The following is a 24,295-nucleotide window of genomic DNA, read 5'->3' as shown; positions in this document are numbered from 1 at the left end:
TCTTTTTAGTTTACATAACTGGGGTGGGGGGAGGGAGGGGAGGGGAAACCTGGGAGGAGGGAGCTAGAAGGGGAGGAAAGGAAGGGAAAGCTCAGGCTTGGGGGTCCTGCTGGCTCTCTCGTCTCGCAGCACTGCGGGTGTGGGGGCATCGGGGGGGAGTGGGTGTGGAGGGTGGGGCAGGAGGGACGGGGGGGTGCAGAGGAAGTAGGAGGGGGAGCAGGGGCAGGAGGAGGAGCGAGAGCTGGGACAGCCGGAGCAGGAGGAGGCAGGAACCTGTCAACCAAGGTCTGGAGGTGGCCTCTGAGGGCACGGACCTGCTCCTTCAGCGCCTCCACACTCCACTGCCGCAGCCGCAGGTCCTCCCGGACCCAGTGGTCCTGGGTGCGGCGCTGGTGCTCCAGGAACCGCAGATGCCGCCGCTGGTACTCCTCCTGGTTCCTGGCGCGCCTGCTGGCCCGGGTGTGGGTGGCTGTTGCAGGCGGGGTGGTGCGCCCTGCAGTCCCAGGTGCTGCGGCTGTGGTGAAACAAGAGCAGCGGTCAATTCTCCCTGGGGACAAGGTGGGTGAAACCCAGCCCCCCTCTGCAAGGCCAGGGCCCCTGCATGACACCCAGCTGCTGCTCCATGGTGGGCAAGGCCCAGGCGCACGGTCCCTGGGCTCCCTCTCCCCCCACCCCCCTCCATACACATAAGGGGAGCATGATGGTACTCACATGTGGAGCCCTCCCCGGCCTCGGACAACACAGGCGATGTGCTCTGTGGGGTGCCTCGGGGGTCCTGGGTCATGGGCTGGCTCCCTGAAGGCTCCTGGCTCTCGGCGTCCTCCTCCTCCTCCTCCTTGGTGTCAGGGACGGGGCCTTCTGCCCCGGGGTCGATCACCACCTGGGGGGCATGGACGGTGTGAGCCCCCAGGATGCAGTCCAGGGCCTCAAAGTGGGGGCAGGCCTCCCGGTTGGCCCCTGGCTGGCAGGCCCGGGAGTAGGCCTGCCGCAGGTCCTTTATTTTGCAGCGGACCTGCTCCGGGGTCCGCATGTGGCCTCTGGTGTCCAGGCTGTCAGCCACGCGGCTGTAGACGACCGCGTTCCTGTGGCTAGTGCGGAGATCGTGGATGTTGGAGGCTTCCCCCCAAACCTCGATGAGGTCCACGATCTCCGCACTTGACCAGGCGGGCGCCCACCTCTTGCGGCCCCGGGCAGGCTCCTGGGAGCCGCCAGCCTGGTCCCGGGAAGAGGGGGAGGGCTGGGTGGCAGCGGGTGGCTGGCTCATGGCGTGGCAGGTGCAGGGTCTGCTGGCTGGGTGCTGGCAGGCTTGTAACTGGCACGGGCACCGTAGCCAGACCGTGGCCCTTTAAGGGCTCCAGGGCAGGGAGGAGGGCAGACAAGTTTCCCTGGTTTGGCCAGAGTGGCCACCAGGGCAACCTGGGAAGGGCTAGCCTCCAACTAGTTCAAATTAAGTGGCTACACAGCCCTTAATTCCAACTACTTAATTCGAACTAGGTAAACCTCATTCTACGAGGACTAACGACTAGTTCGAATTAAGTTCAAACTAGCGGAGCGCTAATGTAGCGCCTATCAAAGTTAATTCGAACTAACGGCTGTTAGTTCGAATTAACTTTGTACTGTAGACATACCCTGAGAGATACAGGTTAGCTGATTTATGCTGCTAGTCCAGGGGTGGGCAATAATTTTTGACAGGGGGCCACTCCAAGAATTTGGTAAGTGGTTAAGGGCCGCACTCTTCCACAATATTAATGGAGGACGTGCACGGGTTTGGGATGGAGGTTGGGTGCAGAAGGGAGCTTGGGGTAAGGGATTCGGGTGTGGGATCTGGGAAGGAGTTTGGGTGAAGGAGAGAATTGTGACCTGGGGCAGGGGTGCAGGGGTTTGGGTTGTGGCCAGGGATAGCAGACTGGGGTGTAGGGTCTGGAAAGGGGTTGTAACATGGGTCAGGAGTGCAGGAGGGGATGTAGTATTTGGGGAGGTGTATGGGGGCTGGAGTGGGGGTGCAGAAGGTTTGGTTTACATGGGGTAGGGATGCAGGAGGGGGGCAGAGGTTTGGGGGAGGGAGGGGCTGGGGTGCCAGAGGCAGGATCTGGCTGGGAGAAGCTTACCTGGGTGGCCACCAGCCAGAAGTCCAGCAGGTTCCTTAGCTAGGGTCCCTGTCTTCCATGCCACTGTACATGCTTAGAGCAGCTACAGGAGCCATGTTTGCTGCTCTGAACTGAACGCCATGACCTATGTATAGCTCCTGGCCTATGTTTCCAGCCCCTGTGCTAGCATGCAGGCAAAAGCATGCAGTTATCTGAGACCAATACTGGTCTGGCCATATTCTGCTCTCAATTAAACAACATAAACTGAGAGCGACTCCTTGGCACCTCTGGCATTATTCTGGATTTACCCTACCATGAATCCAAGAACAAGGTTTAGACATTCTGCACGTGCTCCATGAAAAAGATGCCTGACGAGTCTAATCGCGAGCTAACCTGAAGGCCCTCAGGAGCAGCAGTGGGGTGGAATGAAGAGTGAGAGTGGCTTTCTCTTTGCAGTCCAAGAAGGTCCTTTGTAATGTAGTTGGTGAAACGCCCCAGCCATTTGGAGCCCCTCCATGTGGAAGCATTCTGTCACACATGGGTTTTTCTTGTCAAATGCTGAAACACTTTGTGGAATGATCATAATTATTATAGCACTAAAATGAAGCACCAAAAGCTTATTACTTTGGAGAGATCACTAACTATCTTTGTCTAATTCCTTGGCTCCAATTAACATTTTACCACAGATTTCTTTTCCAAGCAGTTTTCTTGAGAGGAAAAGAATGCAATCTGACAATTACAAAATTAAAAAAAAAACAAAACAGTGCAATACAGAATCTGAACCCTGGATGGAAAACTTTACCAATGTACAAGCATCCAGTGTTATCACAGAAGAGAATACACTGCATAAAGACAAATTGGCAGCCACCTGTACAAAGGAAAGGAACTAGACAAGTTGGAAGAACACCAGAAATGTGTATGTTACCTCTTACCACGTCCACATCTGAGAACTGTGTATTACCTGCCAGTCAAAGAGCAGTCAAGTGACCTCCATGTGACAGGCCTTTTTATGCCACGGGCTGTACCTGGGACTATTATTTTTTTTGTCAGAGGGGGAACATTCTCCTCTCCCCTCTTTGCGCCTGGGCCTAGCCCTCACTGGTCGAAGGGTCTTGTACGTTCCCAGTGTTCCTGTTTGCACGGGCTATTTGCCATCAGCATGAGGTGGTGCTGTGGCAGATCAGCAAAGCCAAGGTTTGTTTTGTTGGGGAGAAGCTCTCCAGGAGGGCAACAAGTGAAAGGTTGGTTGAATAAGGAGAAGGATGGGATGGAATGTTTGCACACCTCCCCTGAAATGGCTCAGAACCACTGAGGTGCTCTAGGGTTTGATTGGCGGCTGTGTTTGTTCTAATGTTGCTGGGTCACCCATCTTTTGTCACTTTCCAGCGGATTTTTGGTTGAGGTGCTAAAATCTCCAGATATCAGGGGAAATGTGCTGGCCACTTTCCTGAAATTTCATGGTTCACTTTCAAACCGTTTCTCAATTTTCCCCACAAACATTTTGTTGCAATTGTCACCTTCACAGAAACCATTTTGGCTTTGACAAAGTGTCACTCTGTCCTAGGAAACTCATGCCTCTAATGGTGTTCTACCCACTGCAGCGCAGTGTGACTGACAGCTCTAGCTAGTTGTGGAACAGGGAGAATGCTGATAATGGGAGGCTTAGGGAGAAATCTCAGCTTCATTTGACTTCAAGAGGGCCATGAGTTCCCCCCCAGAGTTGATTTCATGTCATTCCATAAAACATCCATACGTTTTAACACAATCAGCAACAGGAGTGTTTTTTAGTAATAATTCTGATCAGATCTCCCAGTGCAACAAACCCCAGCTCTAACGCAGCATCTCTGCTCAGTCAGTATTACTACACCTAATGCTGCCCATGTCCCTGGCCCTGGGAGGCAGTGTGCTGTTGTCATCAGAGCAGAAGAGTGGGAATCAGCCAGCATCCTTGCTTCTGTTCTCAGCTCTGCCACTGGTACACTGTGTGACTTTGAGCAAATCCCTTCTTCCTATGTGACATGGGTGTATTTAGACTCATTGGATCTTTGGTATTTGTGAGGGTTAGCAATAGCTACAGTGATCCACCAGCTAAGCCTGCTGTATTATGTAAGTGCAAGGTATCATTAGCATTCTAAGCTCCAAAGCCATATTTGGTTCTTATCTGATTATTCCCTGAAATCTCCTTGCCTTTACAATGCAGAACTGGCTAGTAACGGAATTGCCCTGGAGAGTGCAAACAGGGAGGAGTGGTCCTACGAAGGCTAAATTCTCAACCCCGATCTCCATGGTCTGAGGTTTTGATGCTGCCATTTTAGATTCTACAGCCACACAGCACAGAGAACAATCCCTTTTCATCAGGGTAGGTGGCATATGGCCACGAGCAAGAATGACTCTGTACTGGCTAGTCCTTGGCCCAGCAGTGGGATTTGCTTCCTCGTTCCTGTGTGTTATGGAAGGAGAAGGCTGTGCCAGATGGGAAGTGTTTGTAATTGCAGATGGTCTCACTGGAGTCTCTGGGAAAGAAGAGACAGGTTTCCCATGCACTCATGTGAGTTTCATGTTCACTCGGCATCTGGAATTTTTGCAGAGGTTTTAAGTAGCAAGACAATGTCCCAGATCACAGGCACAGAGGGTGTCACCAGTTTGGGTCCTTCAGAGTTGTATTTACTGTTTTGTCATAGAATAGCTTGTGCACAGGGGAACCAGGAAATGACAAACTGAGCGGGGGAACCAGGAAAAATGGAAACAGCACGTAATGACCACAGCTTTTTTGCACACAGCAGTGAGCACAAATGTGGGTGGAGGACCTTGTTCACTGGGCACTAGCCCAATCCCCCTGGAGGGCAGGACAGGAGGAGAGGAGAGTGAGTCAAATAAGTTTGCACTTCTCCTGGGGCTGACAGCAGCTGGACCCCCCTCTGGCCTTCCTCATCTCCACAGGGGTGCTCTTTCACAGCTGGAGTGAGGAGCTGGCACTCCCCACTTTTCTCTCCCCCGAACCTAGAGGCACCAAATCTGGGTCTGCATGGCTCCTGGGGCTGAGGCAGGAATGATGAACCCACCCACCATTGCTAAGAATAATTAAATTCTATATTTCCCACAGAGATAACCGGGCTGGGTCATGACTCACGCATGGCTCTGTCTGTAGAATGGTGCCAAAGCCGAGCACTATGGAATGAATTTCAGAAAGTTTCCACTGCAGGAAGTTTGAAAGTAGCTATTTCTGGCTATGAGAACCAGAAGCGTGCTTTAGACTGTACAGATGTAGCAGAAAACCCATCCAAGTTCTACTTCTTCTGTTGCCAAAGGGCCCTAGGCAGGGCCAAACTAGGCAGCCCCTCCAATGTCTAAATTCAGCAGTGCATTTGCTATGCTTCCTAGAGCTTGCATATTTACATACATTCTATAATTGCCATCTGCACAGCCAGAGGCCTTAACTGGAAATGGGCTGATTTCATCTGTTGATGCAATTTTTTCACAGGAATTTTCATTGATCACTTTTTTATGCAAAGCTTTTTTATAGATTATTTTTTCCTATTTTTAAAAATAGGCTCTTCTGGTGAGGTCTAAGAGCCTGGCAAATAATTCTTGGCCCTCAGAATAGCCAAACCATGTTATTTGCTCTCCCATCTATCCCAACAACAACTGCTAGTTAATACTGGCTGCTCTAAGATGGCATATTTCACATATTTATTGTTTTATTTTATATTTGAGCTGGTGACGCATCCTTAATGCAATGACCCTAAATTAAGGGAAATGGGGTGTGGTAATTGTCAGTCAACTGATTATTCTAGATCAGAGATTTCAGATTCAGTACCTGGTAGGACCAGATGGGACTTTTTGCATATTTTTGACAGCTATAATGAACAGGGCAGTATCATATTGATTAAATGTCTAGGAAATCAATACAACTCTCTGGAGTTTGGTTATTTACTGTAACGGTTCAAAGTCTGTAAAGTTTACACAGATGAGGCTCTGTGGGGTGGAGGCATGTGTTCAAGGTGTTTGGGGAGGTGCCTGCATGCTCCTAGGGTTGGGGCCATGGAGGTGTGGTTCCCCCCCACAACTCTAGGCATGACCCAAGGAAGGCATTTGGGGCGGGGTAGCTACTGGAATCAATCTGTGCACTTACACTGTAGGACATCCAGGGCACCAGCTGTGCCACATGTGTCCAGCATTAGGCACAGAAACTTTGGACTACACTTGGCCAAACTCACCACTGAATTTGGAATTTGTCCCTGCCACTCCCCCGCCCCCAGGCCAATCAGGGCCTAGGGACCAGGAATCATGCAGCGCTTAGAGTCAGTCCTGGCGGTTGACTCTAAGCACCACGTGCCTGAGGGCAGGGAGCAAGAGACTTCACGTGCTTCCCCCTCCCCCAGGCTCTGAATGGCCTGGGGGCAGGGGGGGGGGGAGTGGGAGAAGTCTCCTCCCACCGCCAGGGACATGGGCACCTAGAGGGAACTGCCAGCTGTTCAGAACAGTTGGTAGTTCTCTCTTGGGGGGGGGTGCACAAAGACTTCATGTGCTCCTCCACCCCCAGACCAATCAGGGTCTGTGGGCAGGGAAACACAGAAGTGCCCTGGCCCCGTCCCTTCTGCCTGAGGCCACTTCAAAAATTTCTGAAATGTCCCCCCGTCAAAAATTATTGCCCACCCCTGATCTAGATCCATTGTTGAGAAGCTCGGCTGAATTTGGACCATGAGCACCGATGCACCAAGCTACAGGGGAGTTCCCATGATGCAAAGTGGCATAAAGGCTCCCTTCATCTTTGCAGGCCCATATCTAGAGGGAAGCTATCTCCAGGCCTGGAATGGGCTGGGGGAAATTTGACTGGGTGCAGGATCCCAGGTCCAGAGGCAGTCCTGGATGAGACAAGGCAGTCATTACATTTTCCTTTGAGTGGTTTACAAACCCAACCCCACTCAGGAGACTCTCTGCATCCAGAGGGGTTGGGAAGTGAGGGGAGGTGCATATCCTGGCACACCGCAATCCATGGCTGGGGTTTCATGCAGGGAGCCCACATGCAGATGCCTGTTCATTGTTTCTGTTGAATGAAAGATTACTACTATGCTATGCAGTTATTTATGGCACTCATTAGAAACACCTAGATGTAAGCAGGGGCTGAACTGCTGCTTGTTATCAGCCAGCTAAAAGGAGGGAGCTGCCCTGGGGGTGGGTGTGCTCACTACAATTGTTTAGCTCTGCAAGATAATTCACTGTTAACTGTTAATATGTAAATACAGCTCATGCCAGGAGGGGGAGGGAATCCGAGGTGTGACTATGTAAATCCAATTCAGCCAGGGCTGATGGAGGGTCAGTGTTGGAATGGAATGTGGAGAATTGTATATCATTTGGGACTGTTGTGGGGGTCACTAATCATGCTACCCCTAAATGTGGGAACTGTAAAACATGCCACCAGTGCTTGCTGGAGAGACACCATCATTGCAAGAGGTCTCCGAGGAACAAGCCTCCCCCTTCCAGAGTTGAGTGAACTGAGCTGGGGGGAAGGGTTAAAGGGCTTGAGTTAGGCTGCTTCAAACCTGCTAAGTGTGAGCTGTAAGACTAGCTTAATCTGCCTCTTTCTCCCTTTTGCTTTAAGGACAGACCTAAAGCCAATCTAGACGTGCTTTTGCGGAAATACTTTTAACGGAAAAACACAGCCCATGAGGAGTCTTTTTGCTCATCTAGTGGAAGCTGGAATCCTTTGCCAAGCTAGGTGGTGGCTAAAGAGCTGAAATCACTGGTTTGGCTGGGAGCCAGACCCATTGCAGCCAGCGAAGCAGCAGCGGCCAGCAGAGTGGCTGGTGGGAGCGGCGGCAGGCGACCAGTAGCATGGCGCAGCAGGCGAGGAGCGGCGACAAGCGACGTGGCACAGCGGGTAGGAGTGGCAGCAGGCAACCAACGGCATGGCATGGCATGGCTGGTAGGAGCGGCGGCAGGCAGCCAGCTGAGCGTCCAGTGGAGTAGGACGAGACAGCTGGTGGAGCGTGGCGGAGTGGCTCACGTTAAAAACTGCAGCAGAACCCTACGGAGAGGTGGGGCCGTCGGCCTCAGACCACGTAAGGAGCCCCTATCTATCCCCCGCCCCCATTTCTACCCAGGTTGGGAAGTAAAACCCTGCAGGTGAACTTTTGGGCTGTGTCTACACTAGGCCACTTATTCCAGAAAAGCAGCCACTTTTCCGGAATAACTTGCAAGCTGTCTACACTGGCCACTTGCTTTTCCGCAAAAGCACTGACGATCTACTGTACAAAATCAGCCGCTTTTCCGGAAAAGCTTTGCCGCTCCTGTTCGGGCAAAAGTCCTTTTACCGGAAAACTGTTCCGGAAAAGGGCCAGTGTAGACAGCTAGCTAACGCTTTTCCGAAAAAGCAGAAGAAACAGAAAAAAGCGGTTTGGACGCCTGGAGACCCCCGTAGGAGCCCTGGACTTCCTGGTAACCCGAGCGCTTAAAGAGCATGCAGGCTGTTGGGCGCACATGGCAGGAGCGTGCCTCAGACCCTGCAGCCTGAGCTCTGCCACAGCGCCCCTGTGCTGCCCAACCACATCTCTCAGCAGCAATGGCAGCTCCCGCTGGTGAGCCCCCTGCACCCCCAGCGGAGGAGGCCCCCAGGGGCCTCAAAAGGAGGGCTCCATCCTGGACCCCCAGGGAGCTGGAGACCCTCCTGGACCTCTGGCAGGAGGAGGAGGGTCTCCATGACATCAGGTCCCGGCGCCGCAACGTGGAAATTTTTACCCGGCCCAACAAGGTCACCCCGCCCGGAACTGTGAGCAAGTCCGGGTGAAGGTAAAGGAGCTCCGGCTGGGGTACGTCTGGGCCAGCGAGGGCAGGGGGGCAGGACCAGATGCCTGCCCCCACTACGACCGGCTCCATGCCATACTCGGGAAGCCAGCCCCGCAACCCCCGGAGGTGCCCGTGGACAGCTGCCAGCGGCCCCCCATCATCCGACCCAGCGAAGCGGAGGAGGGAGAGGACAGCGGCAGCGCGTCAGGAGAGGAGGCCAGCATTACCACCACCCAGCAGGCCCCCTCCAGCAGCTCCTCCAAGGCCGGGGAAGAATCCACTGGTGAGTCTTTGCAGTTTACACTACAAGGGTGGGGGGCGGGGGGGGGAGCCAGGTGCCCGGAGGGGGGAGGGGAAGAGCATGTCACTCAGGCCACGTGAGCTGCACGTTGTGTAGCATTAGGCAGCAAGTAGCACGTGCAGCCACGTGTAGCCTGGTGACCGAGCGGCACGTGGCCGCGGCAGGCAGCTGCAGGGCACGCCTGGGACCGTGCTGCTCACACACATGCGGCGGGACCAGGGGGAAGGGTGGATGCCGGCTGGAACCGGACAGGGCCCCAGGGACTCAGCCCAGAGCCCGCACCTCCGCAAGGGTGCAGCACACAGAACGGCAACACTGTCCCATGCCTGGCTGTGAGGTACAGCCAGCTGCTTCTGGGAAAACCACAGCGTCACAGCCCTGTGAGCGTGGCCCCCACCGAGCCCCTCGCCTGCTCCCGGTGCCTTGGCTGGCTCCCCGAGGGAAGTCCCCACTGCGGCCACACATGTCACTGGGCTACCGGGCTTGCGGAAGGGATAGTGGGAGGGAGAAGGGCCCCTGAGTTTTGCTGCTAGGATGGGACACCCCCCCCAGTCACTCTTCTGGCTCCGTCCAGGAGATATCCCACGCGATGGGGATCTGAGAGCCCAGACCACGTCTGCCAGATGTGCTCCCAGGCACTGTGTGAGGATGCATCTCGCTCCCTGTCAAACACCAGTGATTAGCCCAAAGCTTTTCACAGTCTCCACCAGCAGGGAGTTCCACAGGTGAACGCAGCACAAGCACCCTCCTGCGCTCCACAGGGCCAGGACACAGACCGGTGGTTACAACACATGGAGGAGGACCCTACTCCAGGGGCGGGCCTCCTTGCCAACATACAACACGGGGGGCAGGGGGGGAACCGAGTGGGCCCAAGCCACACTACTGTGGGGTCACCTGGGCTCAGGGGTGGAGGGCATGAGGTGTGGGGACAGTGGCCGGCCTGCCTGACTGACCCATCCTTCCTTCTCTTCCCTGCAGCGGGACCGAGCACAAGACCCTCCAGTCCGGCAGCAGCGGTGCCCCCAGCTGGCCAACCCCAGAGGCGCAGGCTCCGACAGCGGGACCAGCTGCTTTGCCGCCACATTGTAGCGGTGGAGGCAATCCAGGGCTCCATTCGCGAGCGCGTGCAGGGGGACCTGCAGTGGCGGCAGGAGGGCTGGGCTGCCTTCCTGGCAGAGTGCTGAAAGATGGGTGACTCCATGGCCATCCTCACAGCACATTTAGTGCATGCCGTCCACTATGGCATGGCCGTACCCCATGCCCCTGCCATCCCTCCCGGAGCACTGCCCATGTCCCCTGCCGCCCCTGCAATGGCCCCTGCTCCTATGCCCCCAGCTCCTGCCCCTGCTCCTGCCGCCCCTGCTCCTATGCCCCCAGCTCCTGCCCACTTCCCCGTGCAGCCTGCCCCGATGCGGCCTGCCCCGCATGTGCAGGTCCACCCCCGCAGGAGCGCTCGCAGGGGCCACCCGTCCCAGTAGCTCCCCCCCTCCCCATCCCAGTTGAAGGTCTCCCCCTCTCCCCCTTGTAAATAAATTTTTCTATGTTTCAGTTGATTCTTGTGTTGGTTCTTGTGTTACTCTAGTAACTGTAAGAAATGATTTGAGATGCCAATTAGCCATCTACATTTAAAAGGGTTACAAACTGTGGACACCAAAATTCTGTATCTATCACTGGGGGTCCCTTTGTAAGTGGTCATTGGTTTGTGGCGCATAAATAAATACTGAGACTTTTCAGTAAAATTTAAACCACAAACTATATTTACGTAGCTAACAAACAAGCAAGCAAGGTTAGAAGATGCACACTAAAGATTATGTAACATAGTCTAGACGCAGGGGACGATTGTAGTGTTGCTGGCAACCTCAATCCTTTGGTCCTTCAGGGCCTTGGGAGAGGAACAGCCAGGAGATCCCTCGAAGACGACTGGAATCGGGTACGCTGACTTGAGCCTTCCACACGAACCCTGAATCCTCTTGGCTGTTCTTCAGGACAGGCGATGGTGGCCTAAACCCTAGCTTAAACTAAAAAGAAAAACCCTAACTAAGCCCGACGCACCCGACGAACAGTCACGATGACGGCCGATGTGCTTGGAACCGACGCTTTACAATTGGGGGGAGGTAAGGGGGGCGTGGGGAAGGGTAGAGGATGGGAGGGAGTCGTCTGGGGAGACCCAGGCGACCCTACTACGGGGCTTGGGCAAACATGTCCACCAGGGCCTCTCTGATGCGCACCCCATCCTGGCGCGCCTGGCGGACGGCAGCTGTGTGGGGCTGGTCGAATGTCTGTGCCTCGGCTGCCATCCATGCAGGGAGGAAGGCCTCCCCACTGTGCTCCACAATGTTGTGGAGCACGCAGCACGCGGCCAGTACCTCCGTTGCATTCCGCTCACCCATCTCGAGACGGGTGAGCAAACAACGGAAGCGGGCTTTTAAATGTCCAAAGGTGAGCTCCACTGGATTTTGGGCCCGGTTGAGGCGGTCGTAGAACCAGGCCCAGTCCTGGTCCGGCCGCCCCGTGTAGGGCCGCAATAGCCAGGGCAGCAGGGGGTAGGCCGCGTCCCCAATGACGCAGATGGGCATAGGCACATCCCCGACAGTCAAGTCCTGCTGGGGGTACGTCTACACTACAGCGCTAATTCGAACTAACTTAGATCGAATTAGTTAATTCGAACTACGCTAATACGAACTAGCGCATCTAGAACTAAAAACTAGTTCGAATTAGCGTTTTGCTAATTCGAACTAGCGCGTCCACACTGATTGGACGCAGGGGGGCATTTCAGGGCGGCTGAAACCGGTTCTGGCAGGGCATCAGGTCAGTAGTTGCTTTGTGTGGCTGCTGTCTGAGGCTATCTGAGGCTCGAGCTTAAAGGGACCCCCCTGGACAGCCGGTTCTCAGCTTTTCCTGCTTGCTTGCCAACCTCGCCGAGGGACAGCAAAGCGTTGGTCTCTGTGCCCGTCTGTGTCGGTGCTTCCCTTCGGGGGGGCCACTGCAGGTGGCAACATGGAGCCACGGCTCGCCCTGCACCTTCTGGTGCACGTTCTGGACTTGCTGCTGCAAGCCTGCCAGCAATGGCTCGAGGCTGCCTGGCACCACCTGGGGAACGTCAGCCCCCTGTGACAGTGGACCCAGAACTTCAGGATGAGGAGGGACACCTTCCTGGAGCTTTGCGAGTGGCTCGCCCCTGCCCTGCGCAGAAGGGACACTCGCATGAGGCCCACCATCCCCCTCCAAAAGCGGGTGGCCATGGCCCTCTGGAAGCTCTCCACGCCGGACAGCTACCAATCCGTCGGGAACCAGTTCGGCGTGGGGAGATCCACCATCTGAGCGGTGCTCATGCAGGTATGGCACTCGTCGGCCACCGAGCCGGGGGGGGGGGGGAGGGGGGCTGCGAGGAGGGGATGGGCCGCCCCAGGGACAAAGGGGGGGCGGGAGGAGGCGAAAGCGCCCCGCACCGGAGGGGTCGGGCTGTCCCGGCCGTACTACACGCCGCCAGGGAGGTTGCTTCCGGGAGGGGGGCGCGGGGCACTGCCAGGGCACGAACGCTCCCAGCCACCCGGGCGCCCCACTGATTGGCGCTTTGCTGTGTCTCTCTCCGCAGGTGGTCAAGGCCATCAACCGGGTGCTGCTCCGCAGGGTGGTCCGCCTCGCCGACCCGGACGCCGTCATCCGGGGATTCGGCGCCCTCGGCTTCCCCAACTGCGGGGGGGCCATCGACGGGACGCACATCCCCATCCGTGCCCCGGAACACCAGGCGTCCCGTTACGTCAACCGCAAGGGGTACTTCTCCGTGCTCCTGCAGGCTGTGTGTGACCACCGGGGCCAGTTCACGGACATTAATGTGGGCTGGTCCGGCAAGGCACACGACGCCCGGGTGTACCGCAACTCCTCCGTGTGCCAGCGGCTGCAGGATGGGACCTTCTTCCCCAACCGCCACATCAGGGTCGGGGACGTGGACATGCCCGTGTGCCTGGTGGGGGATGCCGCCTACCCACTGCAGCCGTGGCTGATGAAGCCGTACACGGGGCACCTCAATCCCTCCCGCCAGGCCTTCAATGCCAGGCTGACCAGGGCCCGCATCGTGGTGGAGGGGGCCTTCGGACGACTGAAAGCCCGCTTTCGATGCCTCCTCACCCGTCTGGACCTGGCTGAGCACAACATCCCTCCCGTGGTGGCAGCATGTTGTGTGCTCCACAATTTGTGTGAGCGGAAGGGGGAGGCTTTCCTGCCAGCCTGGATGGCTGAGGCTGAGCGCATGGCTGGACACTACGGTCAGCCCCGCACCGCCGCCGTCCGGGAAGCCCAGCGGGGGACCGTCCGGATCCGGGAAGCCCTGCGGGAGAGCTTCCTGGTGGAGGAGGAGGACTGACCTCTCCCTTGCATGCCCCACTGGGGCCTTCTTCCACCCTACCCCCCTTCCCCTTTCCCCTCCCTACCTACTGTAAAATAAAGACACCTGTTTTTGAAACCAAAATGTCTGTTTATTTCACAGAACTGGGTGGTGGAAGGGAGGAATGAGGGTGGGAGAGGGGAGGGGGAAACCTAGGACGAGGGAGCTGGAAGGGGCGGGAAGGGAGGAAGGGAAAGGAAAGCTCAGGGGTGGGAGTCTGGCTGCCTCTCCCGTCTCGCCACACTGCGGGTCCGGGGGCATCGGTGGGAAATGGTTGTGGAGGGGGGGGCAGGAGGGACAGGGGGTGTGGAGGAAGCGGGAGCAGGGGGAGGAGGAAATGGGAAGCGGTCGAGCAGGCTCTGGAGGTGGCCTCGCAGGGCACGGCCCTGCTCCTCCAAGGCCTCCAGATTCCTCCGGCGCAGCCTCAGGTCCTCCTGGACCCAGTGGTCCTGGGTGCGGAGCTGGTGTTCCATGAACTGGAGGTGCCGCCGCTGATACTCCTCCTCGTTCCTGGCTCTCCTTCTTGCCCAGGCACTGGCAGCTGCTGCAGGCGGTATGGTGCGCCCTGCAGGCCCAGGTGCTGCAGCTGTGGTGCAACAAGACCAGCGGTCAATTACCCCAGGGCCCCAGGTGTGTGAAACCCAGCTCCCCTCTGCAAGGCCAGGGCCCCTGCAGGCTCCCCAGCTGCTGCTCTGTGGTGGGCAAGGCCCAGGCGCACGGTCCCGGGGCTCCCTCTTGCCCCAGCCCCCCGTACACATAAGGGGAACACGATGGTACTCACAGGTGGACGCCTCCCCGGCCTCAGATGACGCAGGCGAGCGGCTCTGTGGGGTACCTCGGGGGTCCCGGGTCCCGGGCAGGCTGGCGGCAGGCTCCTGGCTCTCAGAGCCCTCCTCCTCCTCCTCCTCCTCCGTCTCCAGGAGCGAGCCCTCTGCCCCGCGGTCAATCACGTCCCGGGGGGCAGGGACGGCATGAGCCCCCAGGAGGCGGTCCAGGGCGTGGAAGTGGGGGCAGGCCTCTGGGTCGGCCCCTGGCTGGCAGGCCCGGGAGTAGGACTGCCGCAGGTCTTTGACCTTGCAGCAGACCTGCTCCCGGCTGCACTGGTGGCCCCTGGCGGCCAGGCTGGCAGCCATGCGTCCGTAGACGGCCGCGTTCCTGTGGCTAGTGCGGAGATCGTGGACATTGGAGGCTTCCCCCCAAACCTCGATGAGGTCCACGATCTCCGCACTTGACCAAGCGGGCGCCCGCCTTTTGCGCCCCCGGGTAGGCTCCTGGGAGCCACCAGGCTGGTCCTGGGGAGCAGTGGAGGGCTGGGAGCCCTCGGGTGGCTGGCTCATCCTGTGGCAGGTGCAGGGTCTGCTGGCACGGGTGCTTGCAGCCTTGCAACTGGCACAAACTGTGTAGCCAGCCCGTGCCCCTTTAAGGGCTCCGGGGCCGGGAGGGGGGCAATAGAGTTTCCCTGGTGTTGGCCAGAGTGGCCACCAGGGAAACCTGGGAAGCCTTAGCCTCCCACTAGTTCGAATTAAGGGTCTACACACCCCTTAATTCGAACTAGTAAGTTCCAACTAGGCTTAATCCTCGTAAAATGAGGTTTACCTAGTTTGAACTAAGCGCTCCGTTAGTTCGAACTTAATTCGAACTAACGGAGCGCTAGTGTAGCGCCTAGGAAAGTTAGTTCGAACTAACGTCCGTTAGTTCGAACTAACTTTGTAGTGTAGACATACCCTGGGGGAAGTAGGTGCCCGCCTCCAACCTGCGAAACAGTCCGGAGTTGCAGAGGATGCGGGCGTCGTGTGCCCGGCCGGACCAGCCCCTGTAGATGTCCAGGAAGCGGCCCCGGTGGTCCACGAGGGCCTTCAGAACAATGGAGCAGTACCCCTTTCGGTTCATGAAATGGGCTGCTCGATGCTCCGGGGCCCAGACAGGTATGTGGGTTGCGTCCAGGGCTCCCCCACAGTTGGGGAACCCGAGGGTAGCGAAGCCGGCCATGGTATCATCCACATCGCGCAGGCGGATCACTCTCGGTAGCAGGACATCGTTGATGGCGTCGACGACCTGCAGAAGGGTGCAGAGAAACACAAGGGAACACATCACATACGGCAGGGGTGAGTGTGCGCTCCCTTGGGCCCCCCCCCCTTGATTCCCTCTGTCCTCTCACACACACACACACACACACACACACACACACCAGGGCCCCCCTCGCCCCACGGCCACCCCCACCACCACCAGCGGGCCTGTGCAAGGGAGGGGCGGCCCAAACCCCTGGGCGACCCAGCCTGGAGTCTTGGCTGCCCCTGGGCATGGAGTGCAGCACCCTCCCCCCACCCCACTCCCCCTGGGACTTACCTCCACAACGATCACACTGATGGTTGGTCTTCCCACCCCGAACTGGTGTGCCACCAAGCGGTAGCTGTCTGGTGTGGCCAGCTTCCACAGCGCGATGGCGACCCTCTTGTTGACGGGGATGGGTGCCCGCAGCCGGGTGGTGGCTCTCTGTAGCGTGGGGGTGAGCCAGGCACACAGCTCCAGGAACATCCGCTTTCGCATGCGGAAATTCTGGAGCCATTGCTGGTCGTCCCATTGTCCGAGGACCAGCCAGTCCCACCAGTCGGTGCTGGTGTCCAAACTCCAGACTGGCCTCTCCATGGTGGGGTGCTGATGCCACAGGGCCACCAGGGCCTCTCTGGTGAGGGAGTCCAAGGCGATCGCTGCCTCCTGGTCCTGGAACACCAGGGCACCGGCCTCCAGCACGAGCTGCACGCACTTGCACAGCTCCAACAGGGGCCCGAGCAGGCACATGGCCACCCACGGCTCCATGGCAGACAGGGCAGGGCAAAAGAAACAAAACGCAGGAAAAAGCAGTTGGGGGCCAAAGGGTGGTGTCCCCAAAACTCAGACGGCAACCACCGAACCTGCTAAGGGTGTCAGTCCCTGGCAGAGGCCCCAAGGCACGGGAGCAGGAGACCAACGGTTGTCCGGCGAGACCCCTTTAAGCACGTGTCTGAACCGAGCTCCGGCCCCGCCCCTGGAAAGGTCTGGTGGCCTTTTGCCCTCTTCAAAATGGTTCCGGGCTTCTGCTTTTCCGGAAAAGTGCGCCGCCAATGTAGACGTGCTTTTCCGGAAAAGCGCATCGTTCTAACGATAACTCCGGGACCAATGTAGATGCGCTTTTCCGGAAAAGCGCATCGTTATAACGGTAACTCTGGGGCCAATGTAGACCCTCCTTTTCCGGAAATACTTATAACGGAAAACTGTTCCATTTTAAGCATTTCTGGAAAAGGGTGCCAATGTAGACACAGCCTTGGACGGCACTGACCAGGGACAGAGACTTTTGGGGTGTCGGACTTTGGGACTTCAGGTGATTCTTGGTTGGGGGGCAGGGGGATTAGCTCATGTTTGGGCTATGAACTCTGTGGCTGTCTACACACTGGGCCACTTATTCCGGAAAAGCATCCTGCCAATGTAGATGCGCTTTTTCCGGAAATACTTATAACGGAAAACTGTTCCGTTTTAAGCATTTCCGGAAAAGGGTGCCAGTGTAGACGTAGCCTCTCTGTTTCATTAAGGCTACGTCTACACTGGCAGCTTATTCCGGAAGAACAAGCGTTCTTCCGCAAAAACTTGCTGGCTGTCTACGCTGCACGAGCGTTCTTCCAGAAGTAAATTTACAGTATGGCTGTGTCTACACTGGCCACTTATTCCGGAAAATCAGCCGCTTTTCCGGAATAACTTGCCAGCTGTCTACACTGGCCCCTTGAATTTCCGGAAAAGCACTGATGATCTACTGTAAGAAATCAGCTGCTTTTCCGGAAATACTATGCTGCTCCCGTTTGGGCAAAAGTCCTTTTTCCGGAAAACTGTTCCGGAAAAGGGCCAGTGTAGACAAAACAGTAGTGTTTTCCGCAAAAAAGCCCCGATCGCGAAAATGACGATCGGGGCTTTTTTGCGGAAAAGCGCGTCTACATTGGCACGGACGCTTTTCCGCAAAAAGTGCTTTTCCGGAAAAGCAGCCTGCCAATGTAGACGCACTTTTTCCGGAAATACTTATAACAGAAAACTGTTCCGTTTTAAGCATTTCCGGAAAATCATGCCAGTGTAGACGTAGCCTCTAGCTTTGTAAAACAGGGCTTCTTCCGGAAGAGTTATTCCTCTCCCCACGAGGAATAAGCCCTCTTGCACAAGAGCTCTTCCAGAAGAGGCCAGTGTAGACAGGCAACATGAATTTCTTGTGCAAGAAGCCCCTATGGTTAAAATGGCCATCGGAGCTTTCTTGTGGAAGAGAGCGTGGATGCTCTTGAGCAAAAGCACATGGCAGTGTAGACGCTCTCTTCTGGAAGAGTTTTTGCACAAGAACTCTTCCGCAAAAGAGTTCTTCCGGAAGAAGCTGCCAGTGTAGATGTAGCCTATGGCTGTGTCTACATTGGCACCCTTTTCCGGAAAAGGGATGCTAATGAGACACTTCGGAATTGCAAATGCCACAGGGGATTTAAATATCCCCCACGGCATTTGCATGAACATGGCTGCCGCTTTTTTCCGGCTCGGGGCTTTGCCAGAGAAAAGCACCAGTCTAGATGGGATCTTGCGGAAAATAAAGCCTTTTCCGGAAGATCCCTTATTCCTACTTGAAATAAGTTTATTTACCTCCAAATTCTGAAGGAAGGGATGTCCACTGACCATCAAGCTGTATTGGCCCTGGGCGTTTTGGTTGGAAACGCATACACAGACATAATGAAGTGGAGTATGGATTTACAGAACAGGAAGGGAAAGAAAGTAGCTTCAACCAACACTATAAAGGCAGCGGCCACATTCCATCCAATTCAGGCCACTCTCTGCTACACCTGCGGGAAGCCGGGGCACATAACACGGGACTGTGGGCACAGAAGGAAGCCCAGCCTTTGTAACAACTGCAAAAAGACTGGCCACACTAAAGAATGCTGCCACCCCGGAGGGGGGAAGGCAGGACAGTGGCTGAGTAGGAGTGCCCCCAGCACACAGGACACACACAACCACACGCAGGAGCAGGAGAAACTGCCAAGTAACTCAAGCAACTCCAGGAGATTCTTAAGCTCCATGCCAGCAAATAATGTTTCATAATACATGAACAGGGAGGGCAGCCGGGCAAATTATTAATAAGCAGCCAAACCTTCCCCTCACATGCCGTTATATTTGGCTCGAAGGCGTGGGAGGAGGTAAATTAAAAGCCACCTTAAGCCAGCTAGTGCCAATTGAATTAGGAGATCTAGGTTGCCAATTTTGTCTCCTTGTCAGGGGCCAATGATGATTACATCTTCAATCAAGTTTGAGGAAGTAGTTAACCCCAAAGCCAGCATAGAATGAACTGTTTCAGAGAAAACCCTACAGACTTTGAAGTAAATTGACAACGTTTACAATCTCTTAATTTTACTATAAAAAACAAAACACCACAGACTCTGCTGCAGCATGGATGTTATGAAAACCCTATACTGAGAAGTTTAAAATTAGTAATAGCTGACTGCAATAATACACATTCGGATTTACCCACTGAAAAGAATCAGGAGGTGTGGGGGCTAATTGGAAAGCCCACCCTCCTTACCAAATTAATACTGGACAAACTTGTGTCATTGGGAAAAGTCATTTAGCAGGAATCAGGGCGGATCATAAGAAGGAAAAAGCATGTGAAAGGGGAAGGGAAAAGGTTTGGAGCCCTATGGGCATAGTGGAAGGAATAAGGAAAGTAGGACAGACATTGGAAAGTTACTAGGAGTGAGGAACATGTTCTTTGGAAGGACGAAGCAAGCGATTGAGGGAATGTGAAGGTGAGAAGTGGACTCCGTAGGAGTGTGGAAGGAATTAAGTGATTGTTGTAATATGTGAAGGGAAACCTGCTTTAAAAATGACACCTCGTTTCTTTGCAGCCTCTTTCTTAAGCACTGTGCAAACCATCTAGGCAAAGAAACAATCAAATTTAACTATTTGGCTACAGACACTTTGTTAAATCTGTAAAGGGGAAATTAGGGATTCTACTGAAACTTCATTGGTTAACTGCATAAAAGAATGAGCTCTCTATACTGTAAATATTTTGTAGGTTTCAAATGAACTAGTTTTATTCGTTTTGGATAATGCCCTCTTACTTAAAATTGCAAACAGACAAGGCACAAATTGGCTAGTGCTTGTGTTGGGCATTCAACTTTTAAGATTAAATTTAATTCTCTAGAAACAAATTATTATTTTAGGAATCCAAGCTTTGGAACTTCACTGTCTCTTTTCAAGGCTGAGTTGATAACACTTTTGGCTTGCTTTCAGATCCAACATTATATGTGAATACAGGCTGCCTGTGTGGGAGAAAAATCAAATAACTCCAATTGTGTCTAAAGGGGGGACTGTGCAGGAAATCAAAACTCTCTAAAAGAAAACTGCTGTAAGGGTTAAAAGTTTTCCAGGCCTCTCTCCCTGTAACAGAGAGAAATCAAATTAACTCTAATCAAGACCCTTACAATGCCTCCTATGTCAAGTTCATGGATACTCCTAGTCTGTCACAATTTGTCATGTAAACCCTTATCTTTGTCACAGTTTGCCTTGTAGACTCCTCCAGTCAAGTTCTCATGTGGCTTTGTGTACTGTAAAAACTTACTTCTAGCACTCCTGGGGTGAACAGAAACGTCTCAGAGTACTTCTGCTGAGACTTTGATATGTTAAAGAAGAACAATCAACAACTGAACTGTCTAAGCCAGGCATGTCCAAAGTCCGGCCCGCGGGCCAATTGCTGCCCGTGTTCCGGTTTAATATGGCCCCACAGGTAATTTGGCAATATCTATCTTTTATGGCCCCCAACGAATCCATATGTATTGATATGAATACATTGTAAAATCTCAGTTAATGTCAGTTGGTCTAAATCAGTTATAAATATATTTGGACACAACATGTATACTTGGTGTTATGTTCCTGTTCATATTTTTTGAACTTAAAATTGACAGACAACCTTTATTTCCAATAATATGTAATGTACTTTACAATGTTCCTGACATATATTTCAGCTTCCTGGATTTTTTTTTCCATCTGGCCTTCAGATATGAAAGGCAGAGTGATTTAACACCTGTTTAGATTTGTCATCCATGTGACGAAATGAAAAGTATGCCGTTTGCAATAAACTTTGCATAAAATAGTTAATTTGCATTTTATTTTAATGGTTCAAAGAATGTCAGGCAAAATGGTCGGCCCTCACGCATGTTCACTTCATCAAATCTGGCCCTCTTTGAAAAAAGTTTGGACACCCCTGGTCTAAGCATTCTGTATATAGGATACCTGAATCTGTCTGTCAGGGCTGCTGCTTTCACTCTTGGAAGTGACAGCCTGCATGCATGCATCATAAAGTTTTCCCTTCTAGATTTCTCTCCTGCCTCACTGATTTGACCTCCGGCCTCGGACCCTTCTGGGGGCTCTGTACCCCAGGGGAGCGAGATTTCCCCCTCACCTGGCTATTTCAAAGGAATATAAAACACCTGTCCCCTGAAGTAAATTGTCCAAATACAAACAAAATATTTATAAGCACCCATTTAACAAAATTTAATATCAATATTATTATTACTATAGTCTTAATAAGTAACACTGTATATGATTCTTTTTCAGGAACTGAAAACCTTTTTGATTGCTGGAATGGTAATTGCCAACACCTAGTAGTAAGGAGAATGTCTATAACAGTGAAGCCTCTCAGTTAACACCCGTGAATAGTTTGACGCTTCACACATTAAACACCTGGTCTGCAGTACAGGAGGGAAACTGAGGCATGCCACCATTAACTTAATAATTGAACAATAAAGTAATTCACTCAAACCCTCTGAAGCTGATTTACAAAATAAAAGCATACCATTAGGTAACAACAGGCTGATCAAATTAACAAAGAACATCTGTAAAAGAAAAGTATTTTAAGTTATAATGTGTCACCCCGACGGGGGTAGAAATGTTTTCTTGTCTTTCAGGTCATCAGAAAGTGCTGGTGCCAGCTGAAGAAAAACAACAAACAAGAACAACAAAAAACCATGGTTCCGTGTCATGACATAATGAGTTTGTGTTCTGTCCAAGTTTGTCTTGTGTGTCCTAATCGTAATACGTATTGCAAATATTGTTGTGTGTAGGATATTGTTTTAATGAAAGGATATTTTAAGTAAAGCAAAAGCATGAATTTAAACAAAACAAAATTAAAGTTGCCAATTGATTGGGCCCAATTATTAACATTTAGTGAAAGGATAATAGTGAAGTAATTGTTTAAGCTAGGAGAATGTTAACAATATCTCCACAGGTGAACAAAAGAAACTGAAAGGAAGCAATAAGTGTGCCACGTGAACAGTGTCGTACCTCGGTGTTTTCGTACCTCGGTACCTTCGGTGGTCTGGACTGTCAGTGTCAGCGTCGTCTGGTCAGGGTTGTCCTGGCGCGCTCCTGACAGGACCTCTACTCCGTTGATAAACTTTCGGCTGTGTGCATAACAATCGGTACTCCCTTTATCTAGAGTGTTAGACCCCGTGCACTTGGGTCAACACAGGAGATCTCTGAGAGGCCCCGGAAACGACAGATGCAGGCAAGGTTTGAAATCAATCCAGCAGGTTTATTGTCAAATGCGAAGCTCTACCAGTTGGTAACAGAGATCAGTACAATGTTACACCACTGGGCACTATGGCCCGCGTTGACACGGTACCAACACCGGGCAGGCCTATTGCCATATAACAGATATTAACAGCAGTTAGTCAAAGTTAAGCTACTGTGCATTCTGTAAGTTTAGGCAATGACACCTGCCGTTCAGGCGCCTAGTGCGCCCCCCAAGGTCGGCCGGAGAGCACCCTCTGCGGTGTCCTTTTATAGACAGGTACAAACAACTTACATCACTTCTTTACGTACCAGCTTGCCACCCTCTGTTGCCTAGATACCACCCCTCACCTTACGGAAGGGGGGCTTACTTACTATCCTTCATGCTGTCAATTTCGACCCGGTCCTGAACCTAGGTCAGTATGTGCATTAGTTTTTAGGGAGTTTTTGTACCAAGACATTTCTTATGAAGATGTTCCATTACTCCCCTTTGGCTTACAGTCTGTACCCAGTGCCTCCCTGTGTCCTTCCATGCTCCACCTAACTTACACAATCACACAATTATCAATAGGGCCTCTTTCTTGGCTCCTGTGTTCCTGAACCAAAGTCTTGCTCACTAGATTGCAGGCCTGTTGCTGTTTTCATGTTACAGGCCTCTATTTAGGCCTGCTGACTCCATGTTACTGACCCTCAACTTACTACAAACAGAAGGACTGGAAGTGGGGTACCAGCCCCCTCCCCCACCAGATTAGTTTTGCTTTAATGGCCACACAAATGAAATATTTAGCTTCTACAAATTTGCACACCAACCATAAACGTGATTTGGCCAGAGATAATAAGAAATCTGTAAGAAACAACACAGGCAAGTGGGACATCAGCATATTTAAGTAAAGATGCCCACAACAATGAGGAAACTAGTAACCTCACCATTGCAATAAAAGCTACTTGCCCTGCTACTCATTGGTGCCTGATGCCTTAAAAGGCCTCAAGAATTATGGAATTGCATGGGTCCTATTAACAATTAAACATCTGTGAACCATGCTTGGTCCTATAAGAAAAACAGTGATTCCAGTCAATGAAACCAGCCTTCAAGTCACATACATAGAACAAATACACACTAATAGCGATGGGGAATACACGGCCTTGGGCCTCCCCTCATTCACACAGAATTATTTTGTTTATTGTAACAACATGAACACTACGAGGACAATATCAGATCTAATATCAGATCATGTACCAATTATACTGACAAGGTACCTGTCGGAGTGGGACCTACTGACTCCCACTGGGGTTTACCATGTAAAGCCCAGACAAAGGTAACCCCTGAGGCATGGCTGTCATTTGTTAAACAATGGCCATTGCTAACTTGCCCTCATTTGAGTATTATTAACCAGGTCCTTAAGGACAAAATAAAACCTCCTGAATGTACATCATGCCCCAAGCAGATCCCTGTCCCAGAACCCGGACTGGTAATGAAAGGACCAGTGTTGCCAGTCCTCACCTCAGTGGTGTTCAACACTTACAAGGTTGAGATCTGCATTGCCCTAAAAGGTATAGGCCAGCAATGCACTAACACTACCAGATTGGCTAATCAAATTGGTAAACACCTAATTCGGCAACGGGGCTTAGCAGATACCATCGCAGGCTGGTCTGGGCCTGGAAACTGTCAGCAACACTTATGTCATAGCCCAGAAATTGTATAGAATCCAGGCTGGTAGATGCAGTAATATCCAGTGCCTGTAATGGCCTAGACACCAGCCAAGCTAATCGAGTGATCCTAAATAGTTTGAAGGATCTGTCCAGCTCTGTGTCCACTTCATTAGACACAACCAGATATTTGGACCAGAGATGAGTTGGATTGTTAATTAATGGAACTAAATTAGAGGAATTAGAAGGCCAGTATTGAAAAACAGGGCAAGCTTTAGCCACTACCACCCAGCCCCTATGGAGATGGTGAGTCCCCATCTCCCCCGTGCCTATCCATGGGAGTGGGGAAGTAGAGAATCCTTGAGAATCCAGAAGCCTATTGGGACAGGCCATAGTATAACCTTTCGGCCCCTCTGGGTATTTCCACTTACAGCAAGCAAGAGCATATATAGATACAGTCGAGGGCATCATTTATTCTGAAGGTGTAGGGGCCTCCCTATACCCCGGGGATTGTTGCACACACTTTAATAA

General features: G+C 53.0%; 1 protein-coding gene across 2 annotated transcripts; it reads right to left on the bottom strand.

Annotated features, from left to right (window-relative positions):
* Positions 1 to 5: 5 nt before the first annotated feature.
* Positions 6 to 22,814, bottom strand: LOC142823908 (uncharacterized). Of its 2 annotated transcripts, XR_012898974.1 has the most exons (3): positions 21,890 to 22,814; positions 712 to 880; positions 76 to 514 (listed from the first exon to the last, which is right to left on the bottom strand). XR_012898974.1 is itself a non-coding variant. In XM_075915680.1 (2 exons), exons 1-2 carry the CDS (start codon positions 1,262 to 1,264, stop codon positions 6 to 8), a joined length of 1,062 nt encoding a protein of 353 aa, XP_075771795.1. In that variant the 5' UTR covers positions 1,265 to 7,667. The 2 variants fall into 2 exon arrangements, 1 of the variants encoding a protein (XP_075771795.1); XM_075915680.1 differs by lacking the exon at positions 21,890 to 22,814 and having other exon boundaries at positions 6 to 514; positions 712 to 7,667.
* Positions 22,815 to 24,295: the final 1,481 nt, after the last annotated feature.

Source organism: Pelodiscus sinensis, unplaced genomic scaffold (assembly GCF_049634645.1).
Source record: "Pelodiscus sinensis isolate JC-2024 unplaced genomic scaffold, ASM4963464v1 ctg38, whole genome shotgun sequence".
In the NCBI taxonomy this organism is placed as follows: domain Eukaryota; kingdom Metazoa; phylum Chordata; order Testudines; family Trionychidae; genus Pelodiscus; species Pelodiscus sinensis.
This window is presented reverse-complemented; position numbering and strand designations above follow the sequence as displayed.